The sequence below is a fragment of the Micrasema longulum genome, unplaced genomic scaffold, assembly GCF_059751315.1.
Source record: "Micrasema longulum isolate JH-2025_06_02 unplaced genomic scaffold, ASM5975131v1 h1tg000955l, whole genome shotgun sequence".
NCBI lineage: Eukaryota > Metazoa > Arthropoda > Insecta > Trichoptera > Brachycentridae > Micrasema > Micrasema longulum.
Window position 1 is genome coordinate 773,448 of NW_028278146.1, and position 16,440 is coordinate 789,887.

At 32.0% G+C, this 16,440-nt stretch overlaps 1 protein-coding gene and 1 long non-coding RNA gene across 2 annotated transcripts; one reads left to right on the top strand and one right to left on the bottom strand.

The window, feature by feature from the left end:
• Window positions 1-8,456: 8,456 nt before the first annotated feature.
• ImpE2 (Ecdysone-inducible gene E2) lies at window positions 8,457-10,546 on the bottom strand. Its single transcript, XM_088232172.1, has one exon. It carries the CDS (start codon window positions 10,514-10,516, stop codon window positions 8,774-8,776), a length of 1,743 nt encoding a protein of 580 aa, XP_088088298.1. The 5' UTR covers window positions 10,517-10,546; the 3' UTR covers window positions 8,457-8,773.
• Window positions 10,547-12,911: 2,365 nt separating this feature from the next.
• On the top strand, window positions 12,912-16,207 carry LOC148277915 (uncharacterized). Its single transcript, XR_015823336.1, has 2 exons — window positions 12,912-13,364; window positions 13,484-16,207. It is a non-coding gene; the product is annotated as an uncharacterized LOC148277915 (long non-coding RNA).
• Window positions 16,208-16,440: the final 233 nt, after the last annotated feature.

The following is a 16,440-nucleotide window of genomic DNA, read 5'->3' on the forward strand; positions in this document are numbered from 1 at the left end:
TATTACTTTTGATTTCAACCATCAATAATTGAAGCAATTGCCTGCGAATATTATTATCTCATTTTTTGTATGTGTATGATTTTGGGACAGTAAGGGAAAGGTAAATGATAAGGAAAAAAACCTAATTCTGTAAAGTTGCAATATGACGCTTGGTATTTTTTTCTTTTCTGGCGTCAATATTACTTATCAAGAAGGTTGGCAACTTAGATTTCCTAACGATAGCAAATTAGTCAGTTTAATGTTGATAAAGTGTGTATGAATTTCCAGAGATGGCGAAAAAACAAATAATGTAGTATCAACAATCAATAATGTTACAATTTTCTTAAAAATTTATAAAGCGACACCAACGGTATTTTTTCATTGAAATACATTAAAAATGAAAAAAATAAAATACTAAACAAGAAAACTAAACTACGTGTTTTAAACTTTTAAGAACACACGTCAAATAAACCAAACTTGTTTATCATTTTCTACTCGATCGTAACACACGGTTTTTTACTGAAAGTAATAAATAATAAAGGCCTTATGGTGCAATGGTCAGCGCGTTTGCCTACCATGCTAGAGGTCTCGGGTTCGATTCCCGACATGGTTGATATGAAATATTTATTTAAAAGTGTGTTCTCACACCAGAATATTTCATAGTCCCTGGACTGGTAACTGAGGCGTAAGACTGATCACCATACCTTCACGTAGCAAAATTGATCGAGATATGCTGTGATTGGTGTACCAATCCAGTGCCCTATGCACCATCAGGTGCGGAAAGGGAATAATGATGATGAATAAATAATGCGTCAGGTAGCTCTTGTACACAATTGTCAACAAGTGGAGATAATTTTGCCCACTTGGTAATTAACTGTAATTTTTGGTTTTATCATCCTTACAATACGGTTTATTACTACTTTTTGGGCGAAAAAACTATTCGCTTACTTGCACACTATTCGCCAACGAGGAAGTTTAATGGTTTTTTTCAAAAACGTTTGTTAATAGACTATTAAACTACGACAATTAAAAAAAAATGTATGTATCGTGTTATAAGCGTTATGATTTTTTAAAGTTTTGTATTTCTGAAGTTACTGCGCGTGCGACGTCTCAAGTTTTTGTCCGCTTCTTCTTGATCAGTTCTGCTGATTTGTCCGTTGACTAACCGTAAACCGGAAATCTTTCACAACTCTCTTATCCTTGGTTGATTCATATGAACTAGGAATGTCGTTCAAAGTAGTTAATTTTTTATTAAAATATTTTTAAGATACCTTGCAGTACAATTTAATGCTCTATTTTTTACCACGCGTAAGAAAACATTTTTTGTATCCAATTTCCCAAAGGGATGAACTTCCTTAGTCTATATGTTTAAAAACGCAAAATCTTCTCTCCACTATACTGCCCTGTTATTATTTTCATAAATACAAAATAATACAAAAAGGTACCTAATAAATATCAATTCACTCTAATTTTACCGTGCCTGCCATGTGGATTTGGACGATATGTGTACAATGGGCCAAGAGTTTATTATATAAGTCAACAATGTTTGATTATGTCCAAATGCTTGCAGACTGGCAGGATTTCCTCCCTAGGGAGTTGTTCATATTTAAATTCATTTCAACAGAGAGGGAAAACATTTTTAAGAAGGGAATATGGAAGTCTAGGCATTTACGGGGCTTAAAAGACTTAAGGGTAGGCATTTACAGGGCTTACAGGACTTAAACCAGCCAATGACAGGTCATAAGCCCTGTAAATGCGTAAACTTCCATATTCCCTTCTTAAAAATGTTTTCTCTCTCTGTTGAAATAAATTTAAATATTATATAGGTACCCTACGGATTTTTCCATAGAGTAAAAAAGTCGTTTTCTAAAAACGGTTTGTATTTTTAGAGGTAAATATGAAGTGGGATGAACTTTCTTCATCATAATTTATGGCGAAACTGGCACTAGTGAGTTGTAAATAAGGACATGTGAAATAAATGTAATCTAATGAAAAAACTGAAAATATTTTAAGACGCCCTTCTCTAGAGAAAATAAAAAGATTTTCAATGCATGAGTTCATTATCAAACCATTTGAAGCTCACGCTTATTAAAGCGTTTTTTTCAATAAAATTTCATTACTCGAATAGGGTAAGTATTATCACCGGGAGGAATATCGGATTTAACACATTGTACATATAAAGGATTTCTCAAAGACTCCTTTAGTGTTTATAAAAGCTCTAATAATCAATAATTTCATTCATAAATTTCGTTTACTATTTTCAACATCTCTGAAAAGCGTTTCTATTGGGTTGGTAATAAATTCGATCATCCAACCCCACCCAACAGTACACCACGAATCGTGCATTTGTTTTAAATGTTGGTAATCCGAATAGAAATTGAAACGACGCGTATTGCTCTCTATGATTTTTTCCCCTTCTCTAGCCAACCTTGAAATAAATGGCGACCGTAAAATGGGGCGACATTTAAATCGTAAGGCGACTTTGATCAGCGGATATATTGTTTATATTTATCTCTATAACTACTGATCATTAATAAATTTCGATCAATTTTAACTGTTTTTTTAATGGTAACACGGAATACGATTTAAATGAAATTGTTAAATAACTTTATTTGAAGTAAGATTTCAAGAAGTTTGAAGTGGAATCGTCAAGATATTTTTATTTTTTTTTTAAATTTAGTAATATACTTTTTTTAATGATACAAGTAATTTCATAATTTGCATTGTCTTGACATTACTGGTACTTATATCACTGAGTGTCCATTATTATGATTGTTTTATTTTTTAATTAACGAATAATAAGAAGTTTTCTAAAATGAGCTGAAATTGATAATTTTATATACATCTTTTTTTTGAGAGCGACATGATTCGAACTTATTAATAAAAGTTTTGAAACAGGGCCTACAAAAAAATATTTTGCTCAAATACTAAGAAAAGCTGTTACTAAGAAAATTCGGGCTGCTTCCAACCATTACAAAATATTATTTGAAACACTATACAATGAATAATATAAAGTTAAACATCTTTCAAATCATTTAAGCCAGTTTTCCAGAACAGAAGGAAAATTTTATTTACCAAAATGTGAGGACTGGGTATTTTCCCTTAACATACGGGATTTCAGAATATAAATAAAAAATATTATGACTCAAATGAACGAGTCTTAAAGATTTTCTTTTAAAGGTGAGCAAATAAATGTGAAGCTTCGTTCTCGAATGATAACGGTGAAGTTATTCATCTAGTAAATCAGATAATTGTTACGAAATGCTTGTAAAAAAACCTCATACACATCAATTGCACTTCTTGTGAAATTTTGTCGAACATTGTTGAATATGGCCAATATTAGTTTCCTAAGTATGTTTCACGTCTTTGTAAGAAATAGATAAACAGATACAATAATTGCTTTCCTGGAATAAAGTAATGGATTCTAATTCATTCGGTAAAATAAATGTTTTCAAAGCTGTGAAAGATAAGTTTTCACCAAATAAAAAGAACACAATAACCTCTCATTCTGTTTCGATAATAATGTCAGTCAATGAACAAATTCCTATACACAATAATACATTCATTAACTGATAATTTTATTCCATCAAAAAGCAAGGTATATTATGTTAGCTTTATAAATTATTTAAAATATTTCATAAATACATTTTTTAAATCACCATAATATTTTTCTTGATTTATATTTCAATTATTATTTTTGAGTTTATATAAAAATTCCATTTTTTGGTTTACAATAATTAGAAAAATAATTTTTGTTTTATGTGGAATTAAAGTATATTATTTTTAATTATTTCATGAGATTCGACTTAAACGCTTATTAAATACACGCCTAATCATAATTTGCTGATACCTGAGTGTTCTTTTTTGCAAGTAATTTACTATCGAAGGATGGATAATATAATTAAAAAAGAAGTGAAAAGTTATATTTATAATTCTTTTTTGTGTAGCACTGACTTAAAACACCGTTTTTTTTTTATAATTTATATGTTATACTAAAAATATTTACCGATTAAAAATAAAATAAACAAATTATTGTAAAACATCACTTCCCATTTTATACTCAAGAATCGTTTTTATTTTTACGTAAAGCGAAACGTTAATGTAAATATATGTATTAAATTAATATAAAATTGTATTTAGTAGTAATGTTGTATACGTTGTATACTTATATTTTTTATCTAAATAAAGTAAAAAATAAAATGAAATGTTCAAAACAAACGCATAAAATCATGATGTATCAAAGCGACCCCATTCTGAAGGGTTGACTTTGATCACAAAGTTTTTATTATTTTCTCGCTCACACAACATAATATTTTCTCATTTAAAAAATAAGAAATTTAATTTTTCTTTTACGAAGGTTTGAAGTTCGAAACTGAACAAAGTCACCCCATTCCACTTACTCTACTCGAATCATAAATTTTTACGTAAAAACTATATTCGCATACGATGACGTCAAACTTGTCTTTTATTTATATTCAAATGACTAGACTTTAATCCTTTATATCTCCCTTATTTCTTAACGGATTTTAATAAGAGTAGTACCGATTGTCTTGTGATTTTTTGAATTAATTTATTAGCTAATAAAAAAAACCGTGATAATAGCCCATTGTAATCAGTAAAGACAGCTTTACACGTTGACCAATACGTTCACCAGTACGCTGGTGCGCGTATTGGTAACGAAATCGCTGCACTGCCCTCACGCTCGTGCGTCGTACAGTGTTTTTCGATACAGGCCAATGTGCGGACATGTTTAATCTCTGGTGCGTACGTCAAAAGCGCACGAAAAATACGAGGCTCTGGTGCCGAGATGGAAACTGTTACAGACGATATGTTATTTAAATATGATTTATTTGTTTAAACTTCAACTAAAAAATATGTGCACGTTTTACACTACAATATTTCATAATCCCCGGGTAATATATTATGTCTTGTGATACCAACACAATTTTTTGTATTAAATCTTGTATTTTAAATGCTAAATTTTGAATTAAAATAATAATATTTAAGTACGGTGTACGCCATAGGGCGGGCGGACTTATTTTCAATAGATTTCTTTTTTCAGGATTTTTATCTAAGCAGCCATCGAACTAAAAACACTCGTCCAGGGTTCCATACATTTTTTATTGTATTTCTTAATGTATAAGCTTAGTAAAAAAAACAATACAACGACGTCACAAAACCTGTAATCTTAGGTTACCATTTCTTGGACTTTTTATATTTATTATATTTCTTTTTTACTTCTCTCTATGTTTTTCCTATTTTCCCATCGAATATTCTCATTTTCCTTTTATACAGGGTGTTCTTTGAACCCTGTCACGTCTGAAACTACGACGATCAGTATAAGCAAAGAGACATAATGGCACTTTCAAATAAATTTTTAGAATGACTAAAATCCTTAAAAAACATAAAGAAAAAAAAATGGTTGCTTAGGGGAGAAACGAGGAGGGGGAATAGGGAGTCTGATACACTGTCAACCACACGGCCGCGTCCCCTTCGCTTCTGCCCTGCAGAAGTAAGCAACCATTTGTTTTTTTTTAAATATTTTTTTTATTTTTTAAAAATCTCTTTGTTCTTAATATTTTTTTTAAATATGCTAATATGACTTCTTGCCTGTACTGATCATAGTGGTTTCGGATATGACAGGGTTTAAAGAACACCCTGTATTGTTATGAATCCCACTATAGCAACTATTGATATGTTGGACACTGCATTATAAAAAATGCACCGAATATCTATATTTTTACATGTTGTATATTGCTTACCTAGAGTACTTATCCTGGTACCTGCGTTAAAAAGTTATTCAATTTTTAAGAAGGCTTCGCGGTTAAACTTGGGGAGCATCTGTTGACGAAACACTTAATTAAAGTCGAATATATTTCACAGCCTTTGTATGAAAAGTATAAAAAAGGTTCGAACAAAAGAATATAGAAAGCGTAACCCTTTTTTTTTTCATCAAAAGTTTTTTTCTGGCAGAGAACATGGATTTACAATTTATAATAAACATTAAAACAACACATCCAAAAAAGAATAACAATATTTACACAAACAATAGACAGAAAAAATATATGTAGGTACCAGAATAACATAAAATGATAAAATTTTAATAATAAATTTAATTCTTAACTGAGATTGAAATAAATTTAACATTTTCAAATTTCATTCAATTACGCTCATAAATATATAATTTTAACAAACGCTAAATATGTACAAATTTTTTGGTTATTTATAAAAAATAAAAAAAAATGAATAACCCGCTAAGCCTTTATTTGAGGCTTGTTAGCAGGTGGGATAGAGGGGATATGGAAGGAGGTAATGAAAAATACACAACAAGACTTAGACCAATTGAGAAAAAACCTTCCTTGGATTTTTTTCATGCAACTGGCGGAAATCGAACTCGTGACGCCAGATTCACAGTTGGCCGTCTAACCAACTGCGCTACGGAGCCTGTCGCCTGTCAAATATGTTCTTATTAAAATTTTGTTTGACTTTTTTTTATTATTATTATATACGCCCAGAGAGCTTTTACATGGCAGGTACGAAATTACAATTCAAGCGATTCATTACGAAAGTTAATACGCAGGTCTAATAAATATGTATCTAATAAAAAGTTTTTTTAAGAATCGAATTACATTATGCTTAATAGATTGATTTTTACAATATTTGAACAATGTAAGTTATTTTGATTCTATCGCTCTAAGAATTTTAATAAAAAAACCGACAACCTTCTCCATACTGATTTCCTGGCCGGCGTAGTCTCATGTATTTTATTGAGTATTTTTTGTTTCCTTTTTCTATTTTTAACATTCCCTTTTTACAAAAATTTACAAAAAGTATACAGGTAAGTACAAAACATACTAAGTAGTGATTTAGAAAATAAACAACGCTTTTTTGGATACATGTAGAAACAATAAAAAGCATACTGATATGCAAAATAAAAAGTGAAAATTTACATAGTAAAAAAGAAAAAATATGGATACAAGAAAAGTGATTGAATTAAAAAGCAAATTGTAAATAACCTGTAAAGAATTTAAAAAAAAAATATATATATACATATTATATACATATACACGTATGAAAAAATGGTATTAACAAATTAATGATAAAAACAAATGATAAAAATTAGTTTACAGTACTTAAGTATCTATAAGATATATTTATATTATATGGTAAACAAAAATATTTAATACATTAATTTCAGAAAGAGATAGGACAATAATAATACACATAAAAAACAGAGAAAAAATTGCACGAAAAATAAAGTTTTATTACGCCATTAATAATTAGTTTTAAACAGTGCATTTAAGAACGTTTTAAAATGAATAGATGTCGTAATAAAAATGTCTATATCACAAGTAATTTGTTGGCTAAGGAATGTTATGTGGAATGTTGCTAAGAAGTATAGTGTAATAATAATGTATAATTTTTAATTATAATTTTCAATTATAAAAATTGACAATCATCTATTTAGGCATTATATTCGTGTGAAAATTCACTCTTATCGGCACATTTTATAAATGTTTTTGAATTGGTTTTACAAAAAATCACTGGCAGATTTACTATCACTACCATCACTACTTTATTTAGAAAGCCACTGATGAATTTGTTCACTTTGATCAGTTTCTATTTTCTATTTCAACGTATATGGGACAAAATAACCCATTGACTTTTGTTCATGGATTTAATGTATGGGTCAAGTATGGCCATAAACTTTATTATTAGGGAAACTATAAAACAAACAGTCGCAAATTGTCCACCCCGTTTGACGTACCACCATAAACCGGGAATACCAAAAATAAATGTCATAGTTTGACGGCATGGTTTGTAAAAATTAGTTATGTATGGGCCATTTTGACCCATACATAGTAATTAAGGGTTAAGAAAGTTTAACCAAAATCTAAGGCGTATTTTAGCATTTTAAATTGTTTTAATTTCGTTTGTAAAGGTTTGAGAAAAGCATGCCGCGCCACTATATAATTGTTGGGCAAAATGTAACAAGATTTTAAAATTGTACTTTATGGTTTAATGTTTTTAATGTTAATTTTCAGATGTTTTTATACCTAAAAAAAATACGCAGTCTTTATTGAATAAACTGTAAGTAATCATTTATAAGAAATAGAGATTTTTATAAAGGAATGTGGAAAACGGGTAAAATGTCAATTCAGCATTTTGCGATGTATCAATTTTGTTATGCCTTCGTAAAAACTAGGTTACAAAAATTAGGTACAAATTAATGCCTATTAATGCCAAGTAATATTAAAAAAGATAATATCAGTATTAAAAAAACATAATAAACGAAAGACAATAAGGAAATTGCATTAAATGAATACAAGTAAAAAACACAAACAAAATGTTTTTATATCTTTATTTTTTTTCTTATGCTAATTCATTCTTAAATAAAAATAAATATTATAATTTCTAATATCTAATAATATATCTCTTCATATTTAATTCATTGAGTCTTGAAGAAATAAGCGTTCTTTTTGCGAAATATGTCAAATCATCTGCAATGGCACAATTAATATAAACAGAAGGAGTTTAAATGTATCATCACACGTTATACAAAATCAATGAAGTAATATACCGTTATCGTATATTTTTTAAGAACAAATCGTTATGTTTTTATAGATACTAGATAAACCGGTATGAAATTGTATTACACTAGTTTTTGTTCGCACGGCCAAAACAATAATTAACTTTGGAGAATTTTCTTCCGTTATCGTTTAGCGATCGAGAGCGGTAAATAAATTGAGCGAAAAATATTCAAACGCGTGATTTTATCGTTTCCTTGACCCACTTACGCGGCAACAACAACCACCTCGCCGACTGGAGCTTCTTCTTTATGTTCTAGAGGTTCGGAAGTCATATCCCGGATGTTGAGAGTCAGGGTCTTCACTCCTTCCTGTAGAGTTTCGTTGATGGCTTTCAGCTCGTTCAAGAAAGCCTGCTCCAACGTTTCCCTCGTGGACGCGACGGCCGCTGCGGTAGACTGATCGCTCGGCTGTTGGACAGAACTAGGTTTGCTGGCATCTGAACTCGGCCGGTTGATGATATTCTGTAAGGTGTTATTCAGGTTTTCGACTCCAGTCTGCAGACCTTGAGAGAGGTTCTGCACCGTCTGCTGCAGGAGACCCGGGCGTTGCGTGCCATCGGCGTTGGCCGGAGGCCGGAAGATGCTTTGTATTCCAGAAGTTAGATTCATAACACCTTCTTGAAGATTCTGGATTCCCGACTGGATGATGTTTGGCCTGTCGGGTGAAGGATTTGTGATGGATAGTATTGTTTGATTCAGGTTCTGCAGGCTAGTCTGCACTCCTTGCTGTAATGTCTGCATTCCTTGCTCTAAGATGGTTATGTTACGGTTGTTGTTGTTGTTCTGACCCCCGAAGGTATTGGATATAAAGTTTTGAAACGAAACCGACATACTTGAGATTCCTTGCTGAACTCCCTGAGTAAAGTTCTGGATTCCTTCCAAGATTCCTGGAGGGGCTGGATTTGCGGAGTTATCTCCTGGAGGACGGATAATATTCTGCAGGGTTTGTTGAAGATTTGTCAGTATATTCGGAGGTGAGTCTGAGCTATTGTTGTTTGGAGTCACTATGGCAACAATTGATGAGCCAATGTTTTGAAATCCCTGCTGAATCCCTAATAATCCTTGTTGAAAAATGTTGGGAGGAGAAGTAGACGAAGCAGAAACATCAGACTGTCTTAATTCTTCACTTACTTCAATTTTTACATCGCTTACTGGTTCAGCGGTGTCTTTTTTTTCATTCAGTTTGTCGTTCAAATTTTGCTTTTTGAGTTTTTGTTCTTCTTCGCATTCAGCCTCTTCCTCAATATCTTCTTCATTGGGAACACTGTTGATAGGTTTAACACCGGAGTTTGAAATGGGAATATTGTTTTCATCCTTATTTTCATTTTTCTTTTTATCATTTTCATCTACCTTCAGCTCTTCTTCTTTCTTTTCATCTTTCTTTTCCTCTACCTTTTCTTTTTTCTCGTTCTTCAATTCTTCTTTCTTTTCATCATTTTTCTCTACTTCTTTGTCTTGTTTCTTTTCTTCTTTCTTCTCCTCTTTTTTCTCTACTTCTTGATCTTGTTTCTTCTCTCCTTTTTTTTCTTCTTCCTTTTCTCCATTCTTAATTTCCTGTTTGATTTCTTCTTTAACATTATCTTTAACGTCTTCTATTTTTATATCGACCGGCTTAGGATTTTTTCCTTCTGCTGGTTTGACGGTTTCGACTTTCTTAATAACAACTTTTTCTGGTTCTTGAACAATAGTCACCGGAATATGGGTTTCCTCTTGGGCTGGACTATGCTTGACGAAGTTTTGAACTTTTTGTTCAGTTATTCGAGAATCGAGCGAGTTGTCCTTTTCGTCTTCCGCCGAGGCGAGGGCAGACTTGGGAAGGGTGGCGACGAATCCATCATCTAGTTCCGAAGTAAAGATTGCAGGATGGTTGTCAGGTTTCTGGCCTATGCTGGCCGCTGATGCCAAACCGGCAAGCGCCAACACCAGGAATATTCCGCACAATTTCATAACTCGTCTGATCACTAAACAGCGTGAAAAACTAAAGAATTAATTCTCTCGTTTCTGATTTTATACATCTCTCCCAAATGTCCACATAACGGGGCATCTTCATGATTCCATAATCCATAGGCGTACCATCGGAAAATAAAACGAAGGTTATAAAAAAAAGTTTTTACCTAGTGTTTGAAATCTTATACTAAAAACTCAAAAAATCACAAAAAAAAATCTAATTATGTTTTATCTGAGACGAGTTTATATATAATTTAACAAGGTTATTACTAAAAATATTATGTAAATATTAAATTGCTTGATAATATGCTAATCATTTTATCATGTGCACAATGTCAGTTACGAGTTGTAAATTTTTAAATTTACGATTGTATAATTTTACCCATTAAAACCCACAAAATGTGTTCGAACCTAAGGGGGAAAATATCGGTTTCAGTAGGTAAGTGTAATACATTGTCTCCATCCAGGCGGATAAATAATACAGGTTTGCGTGTGAAATATAACCAGAAACATGGAAGAGAGTTATCTACGAGAAGTATTTGTTTACTGAAATAATTCGCTCTTAAATTATACTTTGTTGAAGGAACTCAATATCTTTAGGTAATGAACAAATATTTTTATTTTGTCCTTTACTATCAAGGGTATTCTTATTCTTATTTTTAGTGGTAGGGGTCAGTGCTTTGCAAGCTCCTGACGTCACTGCGATCTGTGGAGATCTATTGTGATGGGTTCCCGTGAATAGTTCTCGCCCTCCGAGCTCAGATCCTCAAATTATGGGGCTATTAGGTAAGGGGGTGAGCTCTTTAATTCTTGTGTGGCTGTGATGTCACACTAGTCGATATAGGACACAAGACGTGACATATCTTTCTTATTAAAAAAAAACATGATTTGTCATCTTCAAATGGACATTTATTTTCACACCGGATTTAGAAAGTAAAATTTGTATAATTATGCTAGATGTCAATTGAAAAAAATATTATCCTTTCTACGCGAAGAATGAATGTCCACTAATTCAGCAACACATCTTCTGTATAAAAGAGAGCACGAAAAAAAAACCCATAACTAGGAAGATAGAACTCATAACGAAGAAGACAGAGACGCTGTTCGGTGGCGGGTGTTGTGTAAAACAGATGAATCTGAATGTGAATCTAAAGTGAAATTCAGTCTTCAGTCGGTTAATGACAGTGATGGGGGTCGCACGCGCGTAACATGAGCTGCGTATTTAGTGTTTATGATTTTTAATTTATTTTGCTGTAACAGGGCTAAATGATTTGTTTATTTGCATAAATGATGAAAAAGCAATTATTAAACTGTATGTCTCTATGTTTTTTTTTCAAATTTCTGAACTTCAGAATATTCCGTCTTTTACTAGTGGTAACATGATGTTACATCAGCGCGCGCAAAAGGATTATTTGCCACAGTCTTTTAAGAGTTTACATCCTCAGGTTTAACCATTGGTCCCCCGAGAATGAAGTTCCTTTTATAATGTAAAGCATCACATTCACAATGAATGTGTATAGGTGTTTTCTCATCTGCACTGCAGAACCTACATCTAGAAGTTTCGGAAAGATTCATTCTAGCAAAGGTGTTTGTTTAATCTGCAGTGCCCTGTAAGGGTTCTAGTGATAACCCTCTCTTATCTATCAAGGGTATACCTATCAAGGGCAAGTATTGATAATTCCCTTGGTGTTGTTATTGTCAAATGTAGCTAATAATCCTTCTACTCTGACTAAATTAAATGAAAGTAGTTGAACCTTGAAATAAGCGGTGTTACGCAGTGAGAAAGTTCAGTGCTACGGTAAATTAGATATAAAAATCCTAAAAAATAGAGCATTTAATTGTACGTCGATGTTTCTTGAAAAGGTATGAAAAAGATATTAAAAATGATTTTAATAAAAACAAAAAGATACTATGGGCTACTGTCTTAACTGTTATTTACTCCGCGCTCAACATTAATTTTTTATTTAGTTATTTCTCTTTCGTATTTTAAATAGGCTTCTGTCATAAAAAGTAGCCACCTCGTAATGATTTAAAATTGGAATAAATCGCGATTAAATATACACGTTTTTGTCACTTTCAGTGCGTAGATATGTATACCGTGGGGTACGGGTGCTCCCGATACCTAAAGATGTACTTTTCTTAAAACTAGATGACATAGAGTCGATAGTGTATCTTTGTAATCGCTCTGATTCCCTCTCATAATTCTAATTCTGCTGATTTCACCAAATTTTTACTACTTCAAACACAAAAAAATAATTCAAGTAAATATCTGTCAATAAACAGTTTAATAATTATCCTTCCTGTCACTGATGTGGGTTATAAACGTATAAAAGGGTACCAGCATAAATCTTAAGAACCGTTTTTCGCAACGCTATTTTTATGTGATCCGTAAAGCTTGGGTTTCCTAGGAAAACGGTGCCGATATCTTAACGGCCGTACGAACGGTGATGCGGTGAACGGCCGCCGAAACGGTGACTAGAGAGTGGTTTCCTAGGAAAACGTTGTCATATTTGGCGGCCACGGCAGCTTATCTGTCAAAAATATGCCCTAGAATGCGATCTGTCATATTTGTCGTTATTTATGAATAGTTTGTCACAGTTTTATTTAATTTTAAACATTTTCGAAGGCATGCGACCTTCTTGTGCACGAAAATTGTATTAAAAAAAGAGTCAACTCTTTTTAAGATTTTTAAGACAGCGAATTCAAGGAGAAATACTGTTTTTCGAAGGAAAATATGAGGCGCATAATTACTCTAGTAAAACTCGATTTGGAAGGACACAAACGAGATGAGAAAATACCAGTAGAACTCCAGGGCCTATTTGCTATTCGGTACTGGGGTAGTAATGAGGTATGTAATGAATAATAATTTTGGCAATATGTAAGTATCGTTTCTGTCAATTCATTTGACAATTTTAAATACGTAAATGTTTAATGCCTATAGATATTAACTTTTGATAAATCTTCCAGATTCAAGACGACTCTGCTGATATACACGAATTTAGTCACCAAACTATTTCAACATCAACATCAATTGGCATGAAAAACACCGGACTATATTATAATGAAGCCAGTGTCCAGAACAAATGTAGTTATATCCGGCTTATTTTGTATGAGAGGATTTCTTAAAGTTATAGGTGCAATAGATTTTTTTTTTTAAATTTATTAATAACAAATTTAAATACAATATTAAATACAATTTTTTACATTTTTCAATTACATATATTTACATTAACGTTTCCCATTACGTAAAAGAAATAAACAATTCTTGTGTACATAATGGGGAGTGACGTCTTATAATAGATTATTTTAGAATAACATAAATAAATTACAAAAAAGATATTAACGATGTTTTCAATCAGTGTTACATAAAGAAGAATTATAGATGTAATTTTTTACTTCTTTCTTAAATATATTGTATTCCTGACTGTACTTTTTATTATCTTTGTTCATTTCATTAAAGAAAAATATTCCTCTGTAAGTATAATGATGTTGTGCAGTAGTTGTTTTTAATTAATTTAATCCATCACAATAGATCTTCACAGGTTGCAGTGACGTCAGGAGTTTGTATACAAGGCCTACTTCACAATATCTTTGATATCCGATAATAATGCTATTAACAAAAAAGGCATTTGAATTGTTTCAAACAGATAAAATATTACTCCCTAGTTTACCTCACCCTTTAGATAAAAGTAGAACTTTATTTTTCAAATTTGATCCTGTACTTACATTTAATTAAGTGTGTTTGCAATAATTGGATCAATTCAAAATAATCCTCATTTAAATGATTTCAGTATAATATTAGATGCTCAATTTCAACATTCGAAATTCATTAATGATCTTGAAAAAAAAACCTTGATCAAATTTGGGCACATGATATCATACAAAGTCCTATATCCAAGCAACATTCTAAAACAAAATGTATCCCTAGAGTTAAAAGTTTTTAATGAGAAAACAATTGGTGGGTTTAAAGTGCGTAGCGCCTAAAAATCCAGAACTGTTTGTAGAACCCGAGAGTACTCTAGATTTTAAAAGCATATTTTGTAGATGGTGAAAGATTGTAAATGGGTAAAGTGTATTTGAATTTCAGAGATTCAACAATCTTCACAAGGAACCCATTAGAGAAGATAGTGTAGATCATAAAAATTTTCTAAGAAACATGTCCCTTTGGTTAAAAACTTGGAGACTCTCAATACCTGAGAGTTAGTCTCTAGGTGTACAAAAATTTAAATCCCCCATTACTACATTGGATGCGTTTTCAATGTTGATCCTATATATATTTTCCATGCATAAAGTAGAATATTTACTCTTGAGTAAATTTCAAAACGATAACTTAGAAGCGAGGTTCGGCTGTTATCGTCAAACGAGTGGAGCTTATTATTGTATTATTTATTTGCAAGTCTTAGAGAGTGAGAGAAAGCTTTGATTTAAATGTGCTGTAATATTGCTGGAGTGGAGTGAGGTTTTGGTAGGTATGTGAATATGAGAGTTAGTGTATATGAGTGTGAGGGTGGGTTTGTGGAAAGGGTGAGTGTGTGTTTGATACAAGTGGATAGAAACATCTTAAATTTATAATGTAAAAACAAATATATGATTTATAGTTTATATAATATATGTTTAGTCTCTCTGATTTGATGTTATATGTTAAACTTTTAAATAGTATTCCTTGAGTATGTTGGATTTATAAATAAATATTTGCAATTTGTAAAATATCATAATTACTTATAATCACATCTATATAATAACTAATTTTAGTTTATTTAATCCTGTAATTATTGTTATTAATATAATACTAAATGGGATATGATAAGGTTTGCTGACGATATTGCTATGGTTGCTGAAAGTGAAGAAGAACTGCAAGAGCCCTTACAACTATGGAAAGCATTCTTCAAAATAACTACAGTATGAAGATAAATAAAGACAAAACAAAGCTACTGACTGTAGGCCGAATGCAACACCAGATAAGAGTAGTGATGTCGGGAATACCACTAAAGAACACCAAGGAGTTTTTCTACCTCGGGAGCAAAATAACTTTGGGACGGTTGGTCTAAGAGCGAGGTCGACAGCCGTATACATCAAGCTAGACTTGCATTTAATAAAAGGTCCAAAATAAAAGAATCAAATAATATAGACCTAAAACTAAGAATACTCCTAATCAAGACCTATTTATGGAGTATCTTGATGTATGGCTGTGAGACATGGTGCCTATCCGAAAGAGATAAACGGAGACTAGAGGCTTTTGAGATGTGGTCCTATAGAAGACTACTAGGAATTTCCTGGAGAGACCACATTACAAATGAGGAGGTTCTCCAAAGAATCGAAGGTGGAAGGCACCTGCTCAGGACCTTGTCCGAAAGGCGAGCGAGATGGATCGGTCATGTAATACGTCAAGAAGGCCTGCATGAGCAATGGAGGGGATGACCGAGGGAACAAATTCTAGGGGATGCCCACGCCGAGAGTACCTGGAGGATCTATTAGAGGACGTGCGCTGCTCATCATATGTTGACTTTAAATGAGCCGCACAAGACAGGGAGGAATGGAGGAGAAGAATGAAAGGAATTGCTGCCAGCCAATCCCAGGATTGAGACCAGAGAAGAAGAAGATCATACTCAAATAATTTTAAAAAATACATTACATAATAATTTATAAAATAAAAGGTGTATGTTTTTGATTAAATAAAAATAATATATGCAATAACTACATTTTTATTTGTAACTGATCTTGGTGCGTTCTATTCCTTCACAGGGCCAATTTCAAGTGTTTTGGTGAACAAATCATGATATCATGTAAACAGAAATAAGAGAAAGAAATATTTTTTTCTTTTATTTAGGAAACATTAAGTACTATTACATGGTTTTATAGTATGCAAAACTTTATGTAAATTATGTTTTTAATACCTCTTATGAATATACAAATTATTGTTATTC

Excerpts from the sequence above, each read along its gene's own strand:
- ImpE2 (XM_088232172.1), bottom strand. The coding sequence starts at position 10,516 with ATGAAATTGTGCGGAATATTCCTGGTGTTGGCGCTTGCCGGTTTGGCA.